The following is a 20,046-nucleotide window of genomic DNA, read 5'->3' as shown; positions in this document are numbered from 1 at the left end:
ATAGTTGCACTGTCTTCTGGTCTTACTTTGTAGCAAACACCAAATGAGGAATGTTTGTTCCTGGAAAGGCTGGAGGAAAACCATTACAACACCTACACGTCCAAGAAGCATGCGGAAAAGAATTGGTTCGTGGGGCTCAAGAAGAATGGAAGCTGCAAGCGTGGCCCCCGGACTCACTACGGCCAGAAAGCAATCTTGTTTCTCCCCCTGCCAGTCAACTCTGATTAAAGAGGTCTGTCTGCTCTGGGCGCCAACCACCCCAGAGGGTCCTCCCCAGCTGACCCCAGGTTGTTCCTTTGACCATTGGCTACGCTAACCCCTGGCCCACAGAGCCTGAATTTGTATGCAATGCACTTCTAAAATGCAGTTCATTTTCTTGCAGAGCTCTTTACCCCGCACAGTTTGGAACAGAGGGGACCAAATTGCTTCGAGGGGCCAATGGACTGGCTGGTCAGGGTCTGCTTTGGAGGTGCAGTTGTCCCTGGGCACCTGGGTGCTGCAGGCTGGGCCTTTCAGTGCACAGGTGGGGCCAAAGAAAGTGTGTTCGTTGGCTGCTGAGTGGGTCATTAGTAAGGGCAATCGATTCCCTCTACTGAGTAAGCCCTGCCCGCAATTCCCCCAAACATCCAGCCTGACTCCCTTTTGTCCTTTGGATGCCCCGCAAACATTAGCAGAAAAGCTTACGGCTAGGTCAGCGGGAGGCAGCATTCCACAGTAGAAACAGGGATGGAGAAATCCTTCCTCAAGAACGGAAGGGATTAAAATGGCAAGGGGAGACCTCTGGTGGGTGGCTTAGAGGGATGGGATCTCAATGTGGCGTCAGTGAGGGAATAGGAAGCTCAGGCACAAGAAAGCAGAATAAATGCCAAGCCATGGAAGTCCTTATGAGGCCTTGGCCTTCCAAAAGTTATTGGACACCAGGAAGCCCCTGGATGATGTCCGGTGGACAGCAGGGGAAGTGGGGTTTTGATCAAGGACATTGGATGTTGGTGCACTCATCTGGGTCCAGGACGTGGCTGTGGGAGTGATGAGAAAGGAAGGGAAACACAGGCTGAGGGGTCGTTACCTTCTGTACTGGATGGGTCTAGAAGTGAGAATGAAAGAGAGAGGGACGCCCCGAGCTGAGCCTGGCCACCAGGACATGAAGAAGGCTTTTGGGTCTCAGGGCGGTGCTGAGAGACCACACGGGGGAGTGCGTTTGGATGTCGATTCTGGCCCAGTGGGTCTGGGGTGCAGCTGTGACATTTCTAGCTCCCAGGCGCTGTGGATGCTGCTGCTGTCCCCCACCAGTCTTTCAGTGGAGGTCTGACGGGTGGTAGCCAGGCCCAGGTGGCTCAGCCCTGCCACCGGCCCCTCTCCCTCACCCCCCAGGGAACACCAGCCCTCGGGCAGCATTGCGGCCTTACGCCTGTGCCCAGGTGCTTCGGCCCATGGCCTGTAAAACGCCCACTTGGAAGATAAACAAAAGCATACTCCAAAAATGTTAAACCCTCACAAACAGCTTTTCCCAGGAGACCATTTGTGTTACGATCACTTGTATAAATGTGCTTCCTGCTGAAAGTAAACTTGACCCCAGTGGCTAGCAAATTAGAAACACCATTCATCTTTGACATGTGATACTGTTGCCCTATAAAGGTGTTTAATAAGCCATTTAAATTTACTGTGAGACTGTATGTTTGAATCACATTAAAAAATATATAGCTCGAAGGCAGTGAAACTGATTAGCATGTAGCCACTGAGAGTGATATTAGGATACAATGTGTAAGCTACTCGGTTATCTACTACTCCTACTACATTTACCTGTAAAATGAGATTTTTCCTTTGTTTTCCACTGTGCTGTTAGAAATTTTTTCTTTGAAAATGGAGATTCTTAAGTAATGATGTGATAATTGTGGATAAAAACTGATGAGAGTTTTAGCTCATGTTTTATAAGGAAATGAAGTTATTATTCACTGAAAAACAATTCCCAGTTGAGATGTCATATCGAGAATGGAAGAAAAATGACACCTGGCGAACGTTCGAAGCAGTGGTGGGACTGAGGAACTGAACCAAGTTAACATGACTGTGAATAATACCATCTTGCATTTGTTTCTACAGCAAAATGATTTCATAACTTTTTTTTGTAACTTGGGTAAGACAATTCTATTTTACATTCATAAATCTTTGCAGGCAAGTTAGGGATAGTACAGTGTGGCTTGACATCTCTTTACTTCAAAGATTTGGCCAGAAAAAGGTACCCAGAGAGGAAATCCAGGATATTTATAATGGTCCATAATTTTCAGTGCATGGATCAAATTCAAATATAACACTAGCCAAAAAAATGTAAATGCCGATGCTAACAGACGAGACGGAAGCCTGTGGGCTCAGAGGCCCAGAGCCTTCTGGAAGAACCATTGCTGTGACCTTGGCACCCTTGGGCCAGTCACCACTCGTGGACTCGCCCTCGAGTATTTACGAAGTGCCTACTGTGTGTCCGGCACTGTCCTGGGTACTGGGGCCCCTGAGAAGTGTGTCTGTCTGGTTTGCTGCTGTCTTCGCTTCCAGGGCATTGGATGTATGAAGAAAGATGCTGTGGATTCATTTTTTTCAGTCAAGTAAAACCAGACTTTTGTAGGTTCCTGCTGAATAAATAGCAGGTCCCAGAAACCCACATGGGGGAAGAATTAGCAACCCCTGGCATAAGACCAAAACCCCTCTCCAAGTGTCAGAGGACATGGCAAGGTTAGCCCAGCCTTGTCAACTGCAGAACCACGTCGGCTAACTTTCTGATCAGGAGGAGAGCCAGTCAGGTCTGGGAGGAAGGGAGCAGTCAGTGGCCCCCACGCCATTTGGAACATGTTCCCGTTCCTTGAATGTGGAGCATCCCTGTAGCTCTCTCTCATCCTTGACTCAGTCTTACAGCCATCTGCCTGTCACGGGCCCCTTGTGTGGGGTCATTTTCAGGCCAACTGGTACAAGCTGCCTGATGTCCTATATGAAACATCAGGAATGTGTTTGCTCTTGACTGTTGTCAGTGTGCTGGTGGAGGCGGTGGTGACTTGTTTCCTCTGAAGGGAGGATAAAGCCTCCTATGGCCAACAGCGTGTACTTACAAAAACTGCTGGGGCATCACATGACACCGAAGGTCAGGTCCTTGCTTTGCGTTGGAGGTGACAGAGCCTAAGACCTTGGCCTTGTAGACATGATGCCTGAACCAACCGAGCTCCCGGGCTGCAGAGCAGAACTCTGGTGAAGAAGATGCCTGTCATTTCACATCACTGTCTCTCTCTTTGTTTGCACCTTACAAGTACGAATAAATGTTCCAATAGATCATAATATAATGTCTCTGAGTCTCTTTGCTCCACGGTCTGCCCTCCTCCTGTGGAAGAGGCTTCCCTGGCACTCCTGAGGGTGACTGCTTTGTTTGCTACACTTAGCTGGCCAGATACGAAACCTTACAGGCCGACAGGAAAAGGTAAGGTAGCAACATTCCTCATTTTGTTTGGGAACCTAAGGCAATATTGATGCTTTCCTAGGGATCCACTAGGGAAACATTTTCGGGAAATTTGCCGCCTAAAGAGCCAAGCACTATAACTAACTCAGTCGACAATTTATGTTCATGGTGTAAGTCAGACAAAATTATGCTACTGTTGTGGAGTTGACCGGCCTGTTCTTAGGCAAAGGTATTGTGATCTAAAAAAACCTCAGGGACTGATTCACAATTAAAACTCTGTGATGAGAGGTACATCTTTTACATCTAAGAGCCTTAATGTGGGGCTATAGTTCTTCCAGCAGATTTTCTGAAATTATCACACTAAGCAACGTCTCCTTAAACTTCTGAATCTTACGACTTCTTACTCTCAGGTGAAAGTACCCTTTGCCTAAGTGTCACAGCAGAACCAGATCACACACGTGCACACTCACACACATGCACACGTGCATTTATCCCTGTGCACACACACTCATACTCACACATGCACGTGCAACAGTTGAAAAAAAGTTGGGTGGTGTTTGCTCACTCTGCCGACTAAATACCAAAATCAATTCCTCTGTTTCCTTTTAAAGTTGCCTGAAGCAATATTGTTCTACTTTTTGGAGTCTGGTTCACACTATGAATGACATTTTCCATCACAACCCAGCAAATACATACTCTTGTACATACACATACAATCAAAACACAAAAAAGTCACAAAACTATGTATATGAGATGCACTTAGATTTTTCTATTGGGCCACAACATTAATGGGTAACAACCGAAGTTTTAAAAATGCCCTAAACATCCTCCTTCCCCCAGACACGACTCAGTTAAAATCCTATGTTCATTCTCGAACAAACAAGGCCCGTGGATCTCCTGCTACCCAGAAACTACCATTTCGAAGGGCTTGGTGAATTCTTTTGGCTGGTTTGCTACTAATCGTGTGAAATGAATGAAATGCTGCCGATTCCAGGGGTGCCCAGGGCTCCTCCTGGCAGATTCCTGCCCCCCCAGAGCCCTGGGAGCTTGGACCCCCCTCCTTTCTTGGGGTTCTCATCGCTTTGGGTCACTCCCTCCCCAACTCCCACAGTCTTCGTTCCTCTCTTTTGCCGCCCGCTGCCACCCAAATCCAACTTCATAACCATTTCTAATCAACACATGACAAGGAGGGTGAGCCAAGAAAAAGCTAGAAACTCATCCCCCAACACTTTCTAGAAATCACCATATTCTCTACCCTCGTCTCTACCCAAAATGACTGACATGAGATAAACACCATCGCTACCAGTGTGCATCTTACACGGGGATTTAAAAAGTCTCATCTTTGTGGAATCAACTAAGAAAAGGAGCTCCATGCTCTAAGTGTTCGAGGGGCTTAGGGTGGCTGAGAATTGGCCTCTGATGGGTGAGTTGGACCACAAAGAGAACGATGTGAGTAGAGTCACCACTTTTCATATGTGTCTGAGGGATGTCCTGTCCACCACGGGGTGGGCGGGGGAGGGGAACCCTCAACCTTAGCACTTCGGGGCCGCTATATTAACTTGTATGGTAGTGATGACAGGTCCAACAAATATGTGCCTTCAACTGCACTTTCACGTAGCAGCAAAAACTACGTCCGGGATGAGTAGTGCAGTGTAGGGACGCTTAAGCCCTACCAAGCAGTGGGACTTGCATGTTCTCCACTTCAAAGTTGCTAGGGACTTGACAACCACTAAAATGGAGATGATGGCCCGTAAAAAGCAGCATCCCGAAACCCGTCCTCCACCCTGGAAAGGAACCCCTAAAAAATCCCCTGTTGCTGCTGCATGTGCGACTTACTCCAAAATCCAGAGAACTTGGGGCCTGAGACATGGGGCCTGACATTGGGCGCTCTACGCCGGGGGTTCACCTGACACTCTCTCCAGTCACCAGGGACATTTACTGAAGGACAATTGGGATCTTTCTGTAACATTGTACCCACTTTGTGGTTGACATATTGACCATGACGTGCTACACTGTGAGCTTTCCACCCTAGTTATAAAATTAAAAAGAGAAACCAAGTCACACACGGCTTAAAGCCGAGGGGGAGGGGTTGCTTTACAAAATGCATGTATTGTAGGGCCCAGTTTTTGGGTCTTCTGACGGCTCTGAGAATGCCTGTGCTGTGGGGAGGAGGCAGGTGCCAAATTGCTTCCTTTTCCCTCAGCTTCCCACCATCACACACACTAAATTTACACTTTCGGCAGCTAAACATGGGTGTTGATTTTATTACATAAATAAGCAAAACCTCACCACGTCCTTGATGTGCTTTTCTATCAGCCTTCACGAAGGGTTAGGCCCTCCCTATTTGGAACTGTCTTCGCATTCAGGCTTGGCCCCCTTGGCTGCTGTGCGTGGAGATGTGGACGCAGGCAGGCAGCGTGTGCGAACCATCACAGAAACACCCTTCGTTGTGATGTTCATATCTCATGCTTTCCTGCCGTAGGGAAAAAAATTATTTTAGTCTGACCAAGAGATACATGATTGCAAGATGTCAGGTTATCTCACTGTGACGCCTTAGCCCAAAACTTTTTCTCCAAAATAAATTGTAGGAACATTTGTTATACACTAACCTGTTCTGTGTAGATTGTAAAAGCAGGAGTGTTTATAGCCTGGGAATATCGACTAACTGTTAAGAATTGAGCAATTTTGTGTGAAATGAACAGTAAAATCTATGGCATTCTCAAAATAGAATGTCTGTATTAGAAATTTTGATTCTGACCTGGGAAATGGCGCAGGTTTGGGGGCTGGCCAGGTGATTCCTAATAACACAGGACAAAATCACAAGTCCAGGGCAGTTGGGCTGAGGGGACAAATTAGAGGCAAACCTCATTTCTGTGTTCCTGGTGCTGCTGGGATCTGTCATAGAACATTTAATTGAAGTGGAGAAGAGAGATGGACTTTATAGATTGCTTAAACATGTTTAACTCCCAAGCAACCTGAACATTTGGGAAGAGTCTGACAGGGCAGAGGGCTACCCTGAACAGTCTGGTCCTCAAGAACCAACAGCCAGCCCTGGCTGGTGAGGCTCAGTGGCTGGAGCACCGGACGGTGAACCAAAGGGTTGCTGTTAGGAAACAGGCCTGGGTTGTGGGCCAGGTCCCCAGTAGGGGAGGCAACCACAGGTTGATGTTCCTCTCTCTTTCTCCCTTCTTTTCCCCACCTTGCCCCCCCATCTAAAAATAAATAAGTAAAATCTTTTTTAAAAAAGAATTAACAGCAGCAAGAAGGTGAAAATGAAGTCACTTTCCTCAATTCCCTCACTGACTCATCCGTTCATCAGTCATTTATTGAGTGTCTGCTATTGTGTCAGCCAGGGTTCAATCAGGAGATAGAAACCACACCAAAAAATTTGAGTGGGAAAATTTTCGTGGAAAGCATTATTAACTACCAAGAGGGGTAAAGGCATCGCTAAAGATATTGGAAGGGTAGGTGTAGGGAAGCCGGTGGTGTCCCCAAGGCTGAGGAAGCCCTGAAGGAGGAGACAAACCCAACAGCTGGTCTCCTCTCCAGGATAAGGTGCAGACTCCACAGGACAAGGGACAGTTGTGGTCCCCAGGACAGTGGAGGATCTCGGCGCTTCAAGGAGCTTCCCACTGGGGTCGCAGCAGAACTCTTGGGAAGCCATGTGCTGGGGTGGGGGACAACCAAGCCTCCAACAGGAAGCTGTCCCTGGTCACCATGTCACAGGAGCAAGAAGCGAAGCAAACGAACCCCAAAGCCCCTTTCTCTGGCAGTGATTCTCCAGTGCCCTCTGCTGACAAAGCTGAAGTTGCACCAGCTGACAAAGGAAAAACGCTCCCAGGGTCCAGCTCCAGTGTCACCAACTGTGGCAGAGGAGGCGGACTTGGAGCAGAGGCCACACACCCCGGACTGGCTGAACCACGACTGAGACCCTCTGCCCGACACAGTGTGAAGACATGGGTAACTGTGGTCCTTTCCACAGAAGAGCTTATGATCACAGTGAAGAAAGTCTCGACGTGAAATTCAGGACCAAATTTTTTTGGCTTTTCATTTTTAAAAAGCTACTATCTTTCTAAGCACTCTGAAAATGACCATGTATGTTCCATATATTGGTACATCATTCCCTAATTTAAGTCCGCCCGAATCAACATAATGTACATATAGCCTTGGAGCCAGAATGTTCCACGTGGGCAGAGTTCCAACCTGTGTCTACTGCGTGCAATCCGTACGGATGAGCCTCAAAGGAAACCTCACCCTTCTTTCTAATGATCTGATCTGTGGCTGACCTGATGTCACTTGGGAGGGGCCCTGGTTGAGTCATTACACTGTTCATCCAGTCACTTGTCCAGTCTTTCAACAAATATTCATTGAGGCCTAAACAGGTACCACACCTAGTAGGTAGAATGGTGCACAAAAAAGCTCTCTCCTGGAGCTTACAATCTAGGGAGGGGAAATATATGAACATATTTCCCAAATTTTAGTTATTTGCATACTGCTTTGAGAAATGTTGCCTATATGCCCAGTGCCTGTAACTCACATGGCTATGGAAGGTGGATTCGCAGTTTTATCTACTTCAGGCCGACTGTCAGCAAAAATATTCACGAAAGGACTATACAGATATTTTTTTCTAATACACATTAAAATAAAAGTGTGACTTTAAAGTTGAAAAGTGAACGTCTGCATACGCACTCCTTGTGTCATATGCATACACTGCCCTTTAGGCAGCAATTGCCCAGAGGATCCCATAGAGAAGGATAAAGGTGCAAGTACCACGAGTGTCTACGGAGGAGAAGTGGCCAGTGTCCTCAGAATGTGTAACAGGGACACTGAACTGACTCAGGGGCGTCCATGAGGAAATGAGCTGTCATCTCACAGGACAGGAAGGCTGGACTAGGTGAAGCAGTGGAGTGTGCGTTGGGAAGAGCATTCTGGACAGAGGGAGCAGCGTGCGCTAAGGCCCTGCAGCCGGAGGGAACACAGTGCCAGTGAGACCCACGTGTGGAGAGCAAGGGGCAGAGGGGGGTGGGAGCTGAGGCCAGACAGCAAGGCAGAGGCCAGTGACGGACACTAGGCGGACTCCATTCTCCAACAGCTGTGGATAGCCAGGTGGAAGCTATATGTACATAATTACTCTCTCCCCATGCAACTGAATTGCAGAACTTTTCTAAACCCTCTGCCAAAGGACACAAATAGTCAGTATCAACATGCATGTTTCTGGCTTGGGTTCAGTTCCGAGACTGTGAAATGTATTCCAGACTTGGAACTTTGGGGCTGGGTTTGTGTCTGCTGAGTATTTAGATCTCTCCCCGGGGCTTTCATTCATTCCATCCAGCAGGTGGAGTAAGGGAAAGCGCTTTCTCGCCCCAACAAATTCCTCGCATCCAAAGAGAAAAGCAAGGCTGGCCAGCACAGCCAAGGACGAGAGATGCAACAGGAAGCAGTGATTGTGTATTGGAGTCTCACTCACATGGAAAACATGAACTCATTTGCTTCTTACTTTTGTGCTTCCAGAAATTCTGGGTTTTGACATTTCTGTCCAAGTTTGGGTAGCTATGCTATTAATCAGTCCAAAAATAAATGAAGCGGCTTAAAAAAAATCACACAACCAAAAACCACATCCTTCACAAGATAGAAAAACAGAAAGGCAACTTGGAAATTCTTCAGAGATGGTGCCAGTCTCAGGGTTTTGGGAGGAATTTGGCTGGCTGGAGATGTCTTAATCTGGGTATGAAATAGATAATATAAACATGTTTATACAAATCTAAGGGAAAGAAACTCAGTAGCCCAATTACCCCACAGACAGTGGCTTCTTAAAGTCCTATGGTCAAAAAGTGACCTCGTGTAGCCCTGGCCGTGTGGCTCAGTTGCTGGGAGCACCATCCTGCCCACCAAAAAAAAAAAAAAAAGTTGCAGGTTCACTCCCTGGCAGGTCACATACCCAAACTGTCCATGTGGCTCCCGGTCAGGGTGCATACAAGAGGCATCTGATCAAGTTTCTCACTCACATCGATGATCTTTTTCTCTCTTCTTTCTCTTCCTAAGGTCGATCAGCCCTTGGATGAGGATTTTTTTAAAAAGTGACCTCCTATAAAGAACAAAGAAACCAAAGAGACAGAAACCAAAGTGGATAGAAATAGATTATTTTTGGTATTCTGGATTCTGTAAGAAACACGACGGATGCGATCTGTCAACCACNAAAAAGTGACCTCGTGTAGCCCTGGCCGTGTGGCTCAGTTGCTGGGAGCACCATCCTGCCCACCAAAAAAAAAAAAAAAAAGGTGCAGGTTCACTCCCTGGCAGGTCACATACCCAAACTGTCCATGTGGCTCCCGGTCTGGGTGCATACAAGAGGCATCTGATCAAGTTTCTCACTCACATCGATGATCTTTTTCTCTCTTCTTTCTCTTCCTAAGGTCGATCAACCCTTGGATGAGGATTTTTTTAAAAAGTGACCTCCTATAAAGAACAAAGAAACCAAAGAGACAGAAAGTGGATAGAAATAGATTATTTTTGGTATTCTGGATTCTGTAAGAAACACGACGGATGCGATCTGTCAACCACTCTGAAGTGATCTCATTCCCTTTTCTAGGAGGTCCAGAGACCTACCTGCCTCCTGACAACCCCCCCCAAAAGAAGATACTTCCTGAATCCCCACTTTGGAGAAGGGAGGGTAACCCAACTCACGGGAATGAGGAAAGAAAAGGGCCCTGCTGAGGAGTCCACAAAATAGCAGGAGACCCGGGTATATAAACAAATCGTTAGCATGCAGCCCAGGCGAGGCTGAAAGAAATTCCCACAGGACCCAGGTGGGAGGGGTGTTTAGCATAACCCCAGTCAGAGGGGAGAGCATGTGTCAGGACCTGGGCTGCAGAATGGGGTGTTGAAAGGAGAGGGAGCAGCATCATTACACAAGGGTGAGGCTGGTTAGGTAAGCTCTGGAGAAGCTGTGAGGGTTCTCGATTGCAGAACTAAGCTTAAACTCTGCCTTTGGGCAAGGAGGAACCAATGGAGACTTTAACCAGGTAAATCGTAACTCCACATTTACATTGCACTGAGGTAGCTCTGGCTGCAGTGGAAAGATGGGAAAACCAGTCAGGGGGCTTGGTTTTGAGATAATAAGAACCAGAATCGGTGGTGATGATGACAATGACGATGGCAATGACAATGATGAAGACAGTGGTGTTGTGATGGTGGTGGCGAGGGTAATAGTGATGATTTTCTTAGCTAGGATTCCCCCCAAACAGACCCTGAGACCACAGCATGGGTGCAGATTGGGGGACGATGCTAAGAAGCACACAGGAGAAAGGGTGCACCACTGAGCAGGCCACTGCCGTGGACAAGTGGAGGAGCTGTGGAGGGCACACCCAGGGTGGCCCCAACAAGGGAAGCGGGGTTCTTATCCACTAGTGCCATCCTTCTCTATCCCCACTAGTGCCTTCTCTCCGGAGGCACTTCTGGGCTGCTCTGCCTCCAGACCAAGCACCCCCTGCAACAGCCACGGAAGTTCTTGGGCAGAGAGAAAGAAATAGAGGTGAGGTGCATCCCCTTGAGGTGGATGCAGTCAGTGTGTATGGGGACGGTCTGTCAGGGCTGCGCATGAGCTCAGAGGTGGCTGGAGGGATATATGACACAGCACGATGAAAACGATGGTGATGAGGATAATGACGACAAGTCTAGTTGCAGCAGGTAACCTTTACTGAGTGCTTACCACGTGCCTGGTATGGCGCTAAGGATTTCATTTAAATGCATTATCACAGTCTTTCCTTAAAGCCCTAGGAGGCGATGGTGCTGCTAGTATCCCCAGTTTATAGATGGAGAAACTGAAGCAATGAGAGATTATGTGACGTGTCCACAGTCACACAGGTGGTGAGTGACGAAGCCCGCCCTTGAGCTCCTGCAGGCTGAATCCTGTAGGCACTGTGGTCACCACAAGCGCCATGTGGCTCTTGAACACTTGGGAATACAACTAGGCAACTGAAGAATCAAAGTTTGAATTTATTTCATTCTAATTAATTTAAAGATCCACACGTAACTAGTGGCTGCTTTGGACAGTCCACCTTTCGGAGGCGGAATACTCGGCCCTCGCAGAAGGTGAGGATAGCTGAGAACTTTACCAACAAAGTGATATTCTGAAGCATTGTGATGTCTGTCTCTGTCAACTAATTAGAAAGAATATTAAAGTGGTGAAATGGATGGTTTCTAATTTTACATTTAAAACCTCTTTAATCAAAGGAATGCAGGGAGGTAGTTTGGAAAGGCACGGAGCACTGCAGGCCGTGCAGGGGAAGACAGCAGCCTCCTCTCCCACCGCACATCTGTGCTATTCTCCGAGGCCGCTGCTTTCGTTGCTCCTGGCAGTTCACTTTGTGTTTCTCAACAACATGTTGATGTTGCATTTCTTGATTTTTCCTCTTTTAAACAATATGTATTGGCTTCATTTTGTGGAAGGCAGGGATGTAGCTTTTTACCCTTTTCACCGACAGCTGTACACGAGCCTCCAGTCCATCCCAGGGCCCTTCCCACCCCCCATAAAGTACATCACTGGTTAGTTCAGGATTCAGTGTTCATGAGAGTAAGACTACATAACTATTAGTTAGTTAGATATAAGTCGCATGGATGATTGCATGTCTTTTCTTCTACAAGTTTTTGGTTTTCGTTTCCTCCATTTTCAACTTACTCATTGCTAACTAATTCTGCCTCAAACTTTATGAGAAACTCTAAAAAAACCTCTAAATACAATCGACCACACTGTTCATCTGTTCAGTTCCTCGCTTAGATGCCCCTCCTGGGCCCACCCCACCTGTGAGGCCGTTCCCAGCTGTCGCCCTGCAGCTTCCCACCGCTGGTTTCTTCAGACGCCTTGTCCCTCTGTGCCGTTTCAGATGCACTGTTCTAGGGTCCCATGCAATCCTTTTGTTCGATTTAGCCCCCACTTTTTAGTGGAAACTTACTTTCTAGATGGCCTTTGTTCCTGAATATGTCTTCATTCTCACCTTACACCTGTTTGACAGTCTAGCTGGGTGTGAAAGTCTCAGGAAATCACCCTTCCTCGGAAACACGAAGGCATCACTCTTTTGTCCCCTAAGCTTACAGTACTGATGTGAGGACACATGACATAGTTCTGATTCCTGATCAATTGAATGTTACCTCTTCCTCGCTGGCCATTTTCAATATCTTCTTTGGCTCCAGTGTTTGAAATATTACCACACCGTGCCTTGTTTTAGATTTTTAGTGGGCTCTTTCAATCTAGAAGGTTATGACCTTTGGCTCCAGGGAGTTTTCTGGTAAAATTTCTCAGATAATTCTTTTCTTTCCACTTACTTATTTCATTTTCTCTCCTATTTCCCTCACACATGCAAACACACACAATACAGAGAGAGAGAGAGGGAGGGAGATACACATTCTATTGGTTCTATTTCTCTGGAGATCCTTGATCAATACAATTTGTTAGGTATGAAAATAGTAATGGGTTTGTAAAAAAAAGCCTCAATTTCTGACGATGCGAGTTAAAGTACATAGGGGTAAAACGTTGTGATGTATATAATTTCCTGTACAATGCTTCAGCAAACACACATACACTCAGATAAAGCAAATATGGCAAAATGTTAGTGCTAGTAAACACAGATTATGAGTGTACGAGTGTGCATTGTACCTTCTTTTTACTTTTATGTTAAGAATTTCCCAGAATAAAAATATAAATTAAACAAGAAAATGAAAAACCAGAGCAGTATGTGGAAACTGGCAGACTTGGTGTTCATCACATGTCTCATGGTAATCATGTAAATGAGGTATTAAAAGATGCTGGAAGGACTTCCAGCCAAGATGGAGGCGTAGGTAGACCCACTGTGCCCCCTCGCACAACTGAAATAAGTACAACAACTTAGAAACAAAAAAACAACCAAAACTGACAGAAAATTGAACTGTATGGAAGTCCGACAACCAAGGAGTTAGACATATTCATCCAGACCGGTAGGAAGGGCGGAGTCAGGGAGGCGGGACAGAGCGGACTAGTGGCAGGATGGCTGTCAGACCCAGGCTCGCAAAGCAGCAGCAGGTAGACTCAGAGAGGCAGCACATTGTGCAGGGCAGTGCCACATCAGTGTGCAGATAAACCAGGTGAAAGTGGAGAGTGGGACAGACTGCACAACCCAGGGTCCCAGTGCAGGGAAATAAAGCCTCAAACCACTCATTGAAAACACTTATGGAGGTTGGGGCAGCAGCAAGAGAAACTCCCAGCCTCACAGGAGAGCTCATTGCAGAGACCCACAGGGTCCTAGAACATACACAAATCCACCCACCTGGAAACCAGCACTAGAAGGGCCCAATTTGCTTGTGGGTAGCAGGGGAAGGGACTGAAATCCAGCAGAGAGAGGAGCAAGCGCCATTGTTCCCTCTCCACCTCTCTCCCAAGTATAGCATCAAAACCCAGCAACATGGGTTGCCCCACCTTGGCAAATACCTAAGGCTCCACCCCTCACTACATAACAGGTGAGTCAAGATTAAAAAAATGGCCCAAATGAAGAACAAATCAAAGCTCCAGAGAAAATACAACTAGGCAATGAAGAGATAGCCAACCTATCAGATGCACAGTTCAGAATACTGGTGATCAGGATGCTCCTAGAATTGGTTGAATTTGGTCACAAATTGGATGAAAAAATGAAGGCTACACCAAGTGAAATAAAAGGAAATGTACAGGGAACCAATAGTGATGGGAAAGAAACTGGGACTCTAATCAATGTTGTGGACCAGAAGGAAGAAAGAAACAACCAAACAGAAAAGAATGAAGAAACAAGAATTCAAAACAATGAGGAGAGGCTTAGGAACCTCCAAGATATCTTTAAACATCCCAACATCTGAATTATAGGGGTACCAGAAGGAGAAGAAGGAGAACAACAAGTGGAAAAGTTATTTGAACAAATAATAGAGGAGAACTTCCCCAGTCTGGCAAAGGAAATAGACTTCCAGAAAGTCCAGGAAGCTCAGAGAGTCCCAAAGAAGTTGGACCCAAGGAGGAACACACCAAGGCACATCATAATTACATTGCCCAAGATTAAAATGAAGGAGAGAATCCTACAAGCAGCAAGACAAAAGGAGACAGTTACCTACACAGGAGTTCCCATTAGACTGTCAGCTGATATCTCCAAAGAGACCTTACAGGCAAGAAGGGGCTGGAAAGAAGTATTCCAAGTCATGAAAGGCAAGGACCTACAGCCAAGATTGCTCTATTAAGCAAAGCTTGCATTTAGAATGGAAGGGCAGATAAAGTGCTTCTCAGATAAGGTCCAGTTAAAGAAGCTCATTGTCACTAAGCCCTTTTTATATGAAATGTTAAAGGGATTTATCTAAGAAAAAGAAGATAAAAAACATTAACAGTAAAATGACAGCAAATTCACAATCATTAACAACCACACCTAAAACAAAAACAAAAGCAAACTAAGCAAACAACTAGAACAGGGACAGAGCCACAGAAATGGAGATCACATGGAGGGTTATCAACAGGGGAGTGGGAGGAGGGGAGAGAGGGAAAAGGTACAGAGAATAAGTAGCATAGATGGTAGGTAGAAAATAGACAGGGGAGAGTAAGAATAGTATGGAAAATGTAGAAGCTAAAGAACTATGACACATGGACATAAATTAAAGGGGGGAGTGGTGGGGGAGGGAGAGGGTGTGCAGGGTAGAGGGGAGTGAAGGGGGGATAATAGGACAATTGTAATAGCATAGCCAATAAAATATATTTTTAAAAAAGAGATGCCTTTGATATATTTTAAGTGGCTGCATTTCTATACAGTAGTGATTAAAGTTATTTAACAATAGAACAATAATATTTTTAAGCAGTGAAAATTTCTCTTTCGGTATTGTTAGTTTTTTAATGAAATTTCTTTTGACCAAACTGTAGAGATAGTTCAGCCTAACCTTTCTTATCATAAATTTGCCATTCCATAAAAATGAAACTTAAAAGGTTTTATTCTGTACAGATTAGCTTGCCCTCTTAATAGACAGACTATACAGTGGGTTTAAAAAACGTTATAAGCATTCTTCTGTCTCTAAAGGATGACAAACCTCACCTTTCACCAACCTCCTTCTATAGCCTGCCACCTCCAAGTCCAGTTCTAACTGCTGGCATAACCCTGTGACTTAAAACCCTTTATTTTCAGGAAGGTGTTAAATCTAAGAGTGGTGCATGCATGGAGGGGTGTGTGTGTGTGTGTGTGTGTGTGTGTGTGTGTCTTTTTTAAGAAGGATCTTTAAGAGTGACAGCCTGGCCACTCTTTGGGCTCCCAGGTTTGCAGGAGTCACGTCACTCTGGGGCCAGGGAGAGGCCAGCGACATCCCACTCAGGCGGCTCGGAGAGAACACAGCATGAGCATGTGCAGTCATCAGGATGCACAGAGCGCTCACAGAGGCAACCCAAGCCCAGGAGCCCAGGTGGCTGCTGCCTTTGACTTTGCCCATGAAGGTGCCGCAGAGTTAGCTTTGTAGGCCCCAAGTTCATTAGGATTTTTTCCTGGAATGGAAATTGTGTGGTATTGTATTTGGGCATACCTCATCAAATTGATTGGCCTTTCCAAATAATGGAAGAGAAGTTAAAGTGGGTTTATTTATCAAAAGGGACAAATCATAACAACGGCAATAACACGCAAAGCTCTTTTTATGTGCTAGAGCACTGGGCTAAGTACTTTCCTTGAATTGTTGCCTTTAACCCGTACAACCTCCTTGTGCATAGGTGCTCATTACCTTCATTTAACAGAGGAGGACGGAGACTCAAAGAGGTAAGTCGCTTGCCCAGATCACACAGTGAGATTTCAACCTGGGAAGTCTGACTCCAGACACACCCATCTGAGCCTACCTCCGTGAAACAGAAGACACACAACTACATCTTCTGCTATTAAACACCATTTCAGTCATTTAATCTCAGCAAAATAGCATCATCTGTCACATTTATAGCAAAATGTTGTATTTTATTGGCACTGTAATTTTGTTTTTAATTTCTTATAAATAAATCATTCAAAAACTTGGTTTAATAGTTGTATAAGAACTATAAGCATAAGAGTTTATACTTAGTTTTATGTATTTGTGCATATTTACATAATATTATAATAAAAATGGCTAGGTCAACACTGGCAGTTCACAGTATTAGGTCATTAACACCCTTAACACATTAACACTGTTTACTTTAAATAAAATTCCTTAATAGTTTAAGAGACTGGACATATTTTGATAGACTGGGAACGACGAGGTGATGTGAAGTCTGCAAACAGAAGGCGCTGTTCAGGAACGGCTCTGCAGCTGGTGACGAGGTACCGCTTGGGAGGGGTCGACATCGACTTTCTATCAACACTGGGAAGACCTGATTCTTCTCCGTCGGCCACTATTGTTGAGCTGAAAAGTCTGCTGCTGGTGTAAATGCCACTTTATACGTACTTGCTCTTTCCTTTTATTTTGTCCCCATTTCTCACTTCACTCCCAGTTGGCATTCATTTTGTTTTCTGTGTCTGTGGGTGTGTTTGTGTTGTGTCTTGTTTTGATTTGTATATTCCACATATGAGTGAGAGCACATGGTGTTAGTCTTTCTCTGACTTATTTCACTTAGCACAATGCTCTCTAGGTTGATCCATGTTGTCACAAGCAGCGAGATTTCATTGTATTTTATTGCTGAATAATATTTCATTGTATTGTATATACCACATCTTCTTTATCTGTTCATCTATTGATGGAACCAGGTTGCTTTTATACCTACATTACTATTACTAGTGATGCTACAATGTATATAGGGGTGTGTATCTTTTTTAATTAATGTTTTGTTGTCTTTCCTTCAGCTGTTTTTAAGATATTCACTACACCATTCTCCATTCTCACAACTGTGTGTCTAGATGCAGAGTAATTCATACTACATACTATGTACATGTGCTGCACAAACTTTAGGATTCATGTCTTTCATCAAAACTGAAACATTCTCAGTGAAAATTTCTCCCAGCCCCATTGGTCCACACTTACCCTCTTCTCTTACATTACAACTCCTCCTTTCATTCCATTATGTTTATCTGTGATTCTTGACCTCTCATTGATCTTACCATGTTACATTCTGCTTCATTCCTTTCAGGTAATTTTTCTGTTTACACATGTTCTCGCTTCAGACATGTCCAATATAATATTTAACCCATCTATTAGGATTTTTAAGGGTAAGGGAGGGGTGTATCTCCTATTTTCCATTTTAATCAGCTATATTGAGCTATAATTGGTGTACCATGAAGTACACCTGATTAAGTTGAACAATTAGATGAGTTTTGATGAATGTATACACGCTTGGAACCATCACCATGGTGCAAATACAGAACATTTCCACCACCACTGAGAGTTTTCTTGTGCCCCTTTGGGAAGTTTTCAGTAATTATTTCTCCAAATATTTCTTGCTGGTTCTTTCTCTTTCTCTTTTGCCTCTGGAATTCCAATTATTGAACATAATTGTATGTTCAAATGTATGTGTTGAACATTTGGGTTTGTTCCCCCATGTTTCTGAGGTTCTCCTCATTTCCCCCTCAATTTGATCCTTTCTGTTGTTTGGTTTGAACACTTCTATCTTCAGGTTCATCGATTCTTTCTTCTGCCACATCCAATAGGTAATTTAACCCACCTAGGGAACTTGTAAAATGTCAATTTTTGTACTTCTCAGCTATGGAATTTTCATTTTTTTTAATTTAGTTTCCATTTAACCACTGGAAGTTCCTGGCTGTCCATTCAACATGATACCATATTTTCCTCTACTTCTCTGAACATATGTTTGGTAACTGCTTTAGAGTCTTTGATGTATCCAGCATCTAGAGCCACTCAGAGTCAGTTTCCCTTGGCGGCCCTTTCCCAAGTAGAGAGTGAACTTTAATGTTTCTTTACTGGTCTGGTCATTTCTGGTTGAAAATTTGGCCAAGTGGATAACACCTGTGGCAACTCTAGAGTCTGTGATATTCTTGTGAGGCTTATTGTTTTCTTCCTTCTAATAGGCAATTAACCTGCCTGGACTCTAACTTTGTCACCCTTTTGATATACACCAGCTCATATCTCTGTCCTGTGGTTTCCTATGGCTACTTTTTCTTGCCTGGCCCTCTGGGAGCTTTCCATGTTTCTGTGTAATTGGGTGGTTATTGAGGGATTTCCACAGAGATGAAGGTCACTCTCTTTTTATTTTCTTGTTTCTAGAGACTTCCCTCGCCCCAGTTTCTAGCTGTTTCATTGATTTGGGGCTCTGTCTCTGACATTTCAAGCCTATGAGATTCAACTTTCTGGCACCTGACTTGTGCATGTTTAGGAAGCTCATTTAGTTAAAAAATATATATAAAAAGGCAGTGAATTTATAGATAGGGCCATGCCTAGCTCTGTTATTCAAAAGCAGATTTCTTTCTGGTTTCTGCCCATTTTTTCACCAAGCCATTTAAGGCCTCCTCCCACACATGCATAGTTTAGCTCTTGGCCAAGCATTTGGATAGAGTTCCTACTCAGAGTTCAGTCCTCCTTCTGTGGCTTTCCTGCTGCCAGTACTTTTCCTGTAGATTTCTAGATGCATTTCCAGCCTTAAGCCCCGATAGCTTTGCTTCAGCTGGTAAGGCTGTGGTTTTCCACTGCGATTTTTTATAGCTATAGCTGTAAGAGTTGGGCACCACTCGCAAGCCAGGAAGACATAAACTCTCAACTCTTACCCCTTCATGTGGCAGATTTTTAAAATTAAACTTCCCTTCTACTTCTGTCTGATTTTGGAACTTCTCCAGGGTCTTTAAATAGTTATTCATTTTAAAAAAAGACTTTTTAAATCTTGTTTTTGTCATTGTTTTCTCTGGGAGTGTTTCATGACCACTTCACTCCTCTGACATTTTTGGAAGCAGTCCACCCATTAGATTTTCAATGTAAGTATCTCTATTTTTCTTTTGAATTTCTGTTTGATTGCTTTCTGAATTAAATGTGGCTTGTGTTCATGATAGTCCTTTTATTTCTCAAATTGTAAGTTGCTTTTGAAACATGTATTTCATTACTTTAAATATACTTAATTTATGGTCTACATCCAGTTGACATCCAGTCACCCCAGTATCTGAAGTTCTCAGGTGTTCAGTGGTGTCATTTGTTGTACCTGCTGACTCTTCTCGTTTAACTTTTTATAGGTAATTTTTGGATTATGAGCAGTGATTGGCAATGCATTAAATATGGAAAAACCATACTTCCTAATTTGGGTTTTTGAATCTGCAGAGAGGTTTTTTGTTTGCTTTCACCTGGTGTCCAGAGAATACCACAGACTGCTGTCTTTTATTAATTTTGAAGGCAAGGGGTTCCTAGGCCGGGAAGGTGGTATAAATTTATAGCCCAATTCTACTTGAAGACAGATCCAAAATTATAAATTCTTAGAGGAAACCTTTCCTCTTCATGATATGGAGTGGAGGACAGCCACCTCCCTAGGCCAATGGTAGACTTTCCCTCCGGTCCCCTCCTTTACTGACAGTGTAACTCTTTGAAAACCCTGGTTAGTAGTAGTCTCAGTTATAGTTCTGCTTACCTCCAACTCAACACTTAGTCTCCTGTGCCCCTGACTCCCTCCAGGATCTTTTTTAAAAATATATTTGATTGATTATGCT

At 44.6% G+C, this 20,046-nt stretch overlaps 1 protein-coding gene across 3 annotated transcripts in view; it reads left to right on the top strand.

Annotated features, from left to right (window-relative positions):
* Positions 1-3,317, top strand: part of FGF1 (fibroblast growth factor 1) — a 93,926-nt gene extending 90,609 nt beyond the window's left edge. For all 3 annotated transcript variants that reach the window (XM_037062957.1, XM_037062949.1, XM_037062965.1), the window contains one exon: positions 34-3,317. In XM_037062957.1, coding sequence (XP_036918852.1) covers positions 34-228 — 195 coding nt within the window. In that variant the 3' untranslated portion in view covers positions 229-3,317. The remainder of the gene's footprint in view (positions 1-33) is intronic.
* Positions 3,318-20,046: the final 16,729 nt, after the last annotated feature.

Source organism: Sturnira hondurensis, unplaced genomic scaffold (genome assembly GCF_014824575.4).
Source record: "Sturnira hondurensis isolate 20B ecotype Veracruz unplaced genomic scaffold, ASM1482457v3 Scaffold0001120, whole genome shotgun sequence".
In the NCBI taxonomy this organism is placed as follows: domain Eukaryota; kingdom Metazoa; phylum Chordata; class Mammalia; order Chiroptera; family Phyllostomidae; genus Sturnira; species Sturnira hondurensis.
The sequence above is the reverse complement of the archived record's forward strand: the minus strand, read 5'-3'. Positions and strand labels throughout refer to the sequence as shown.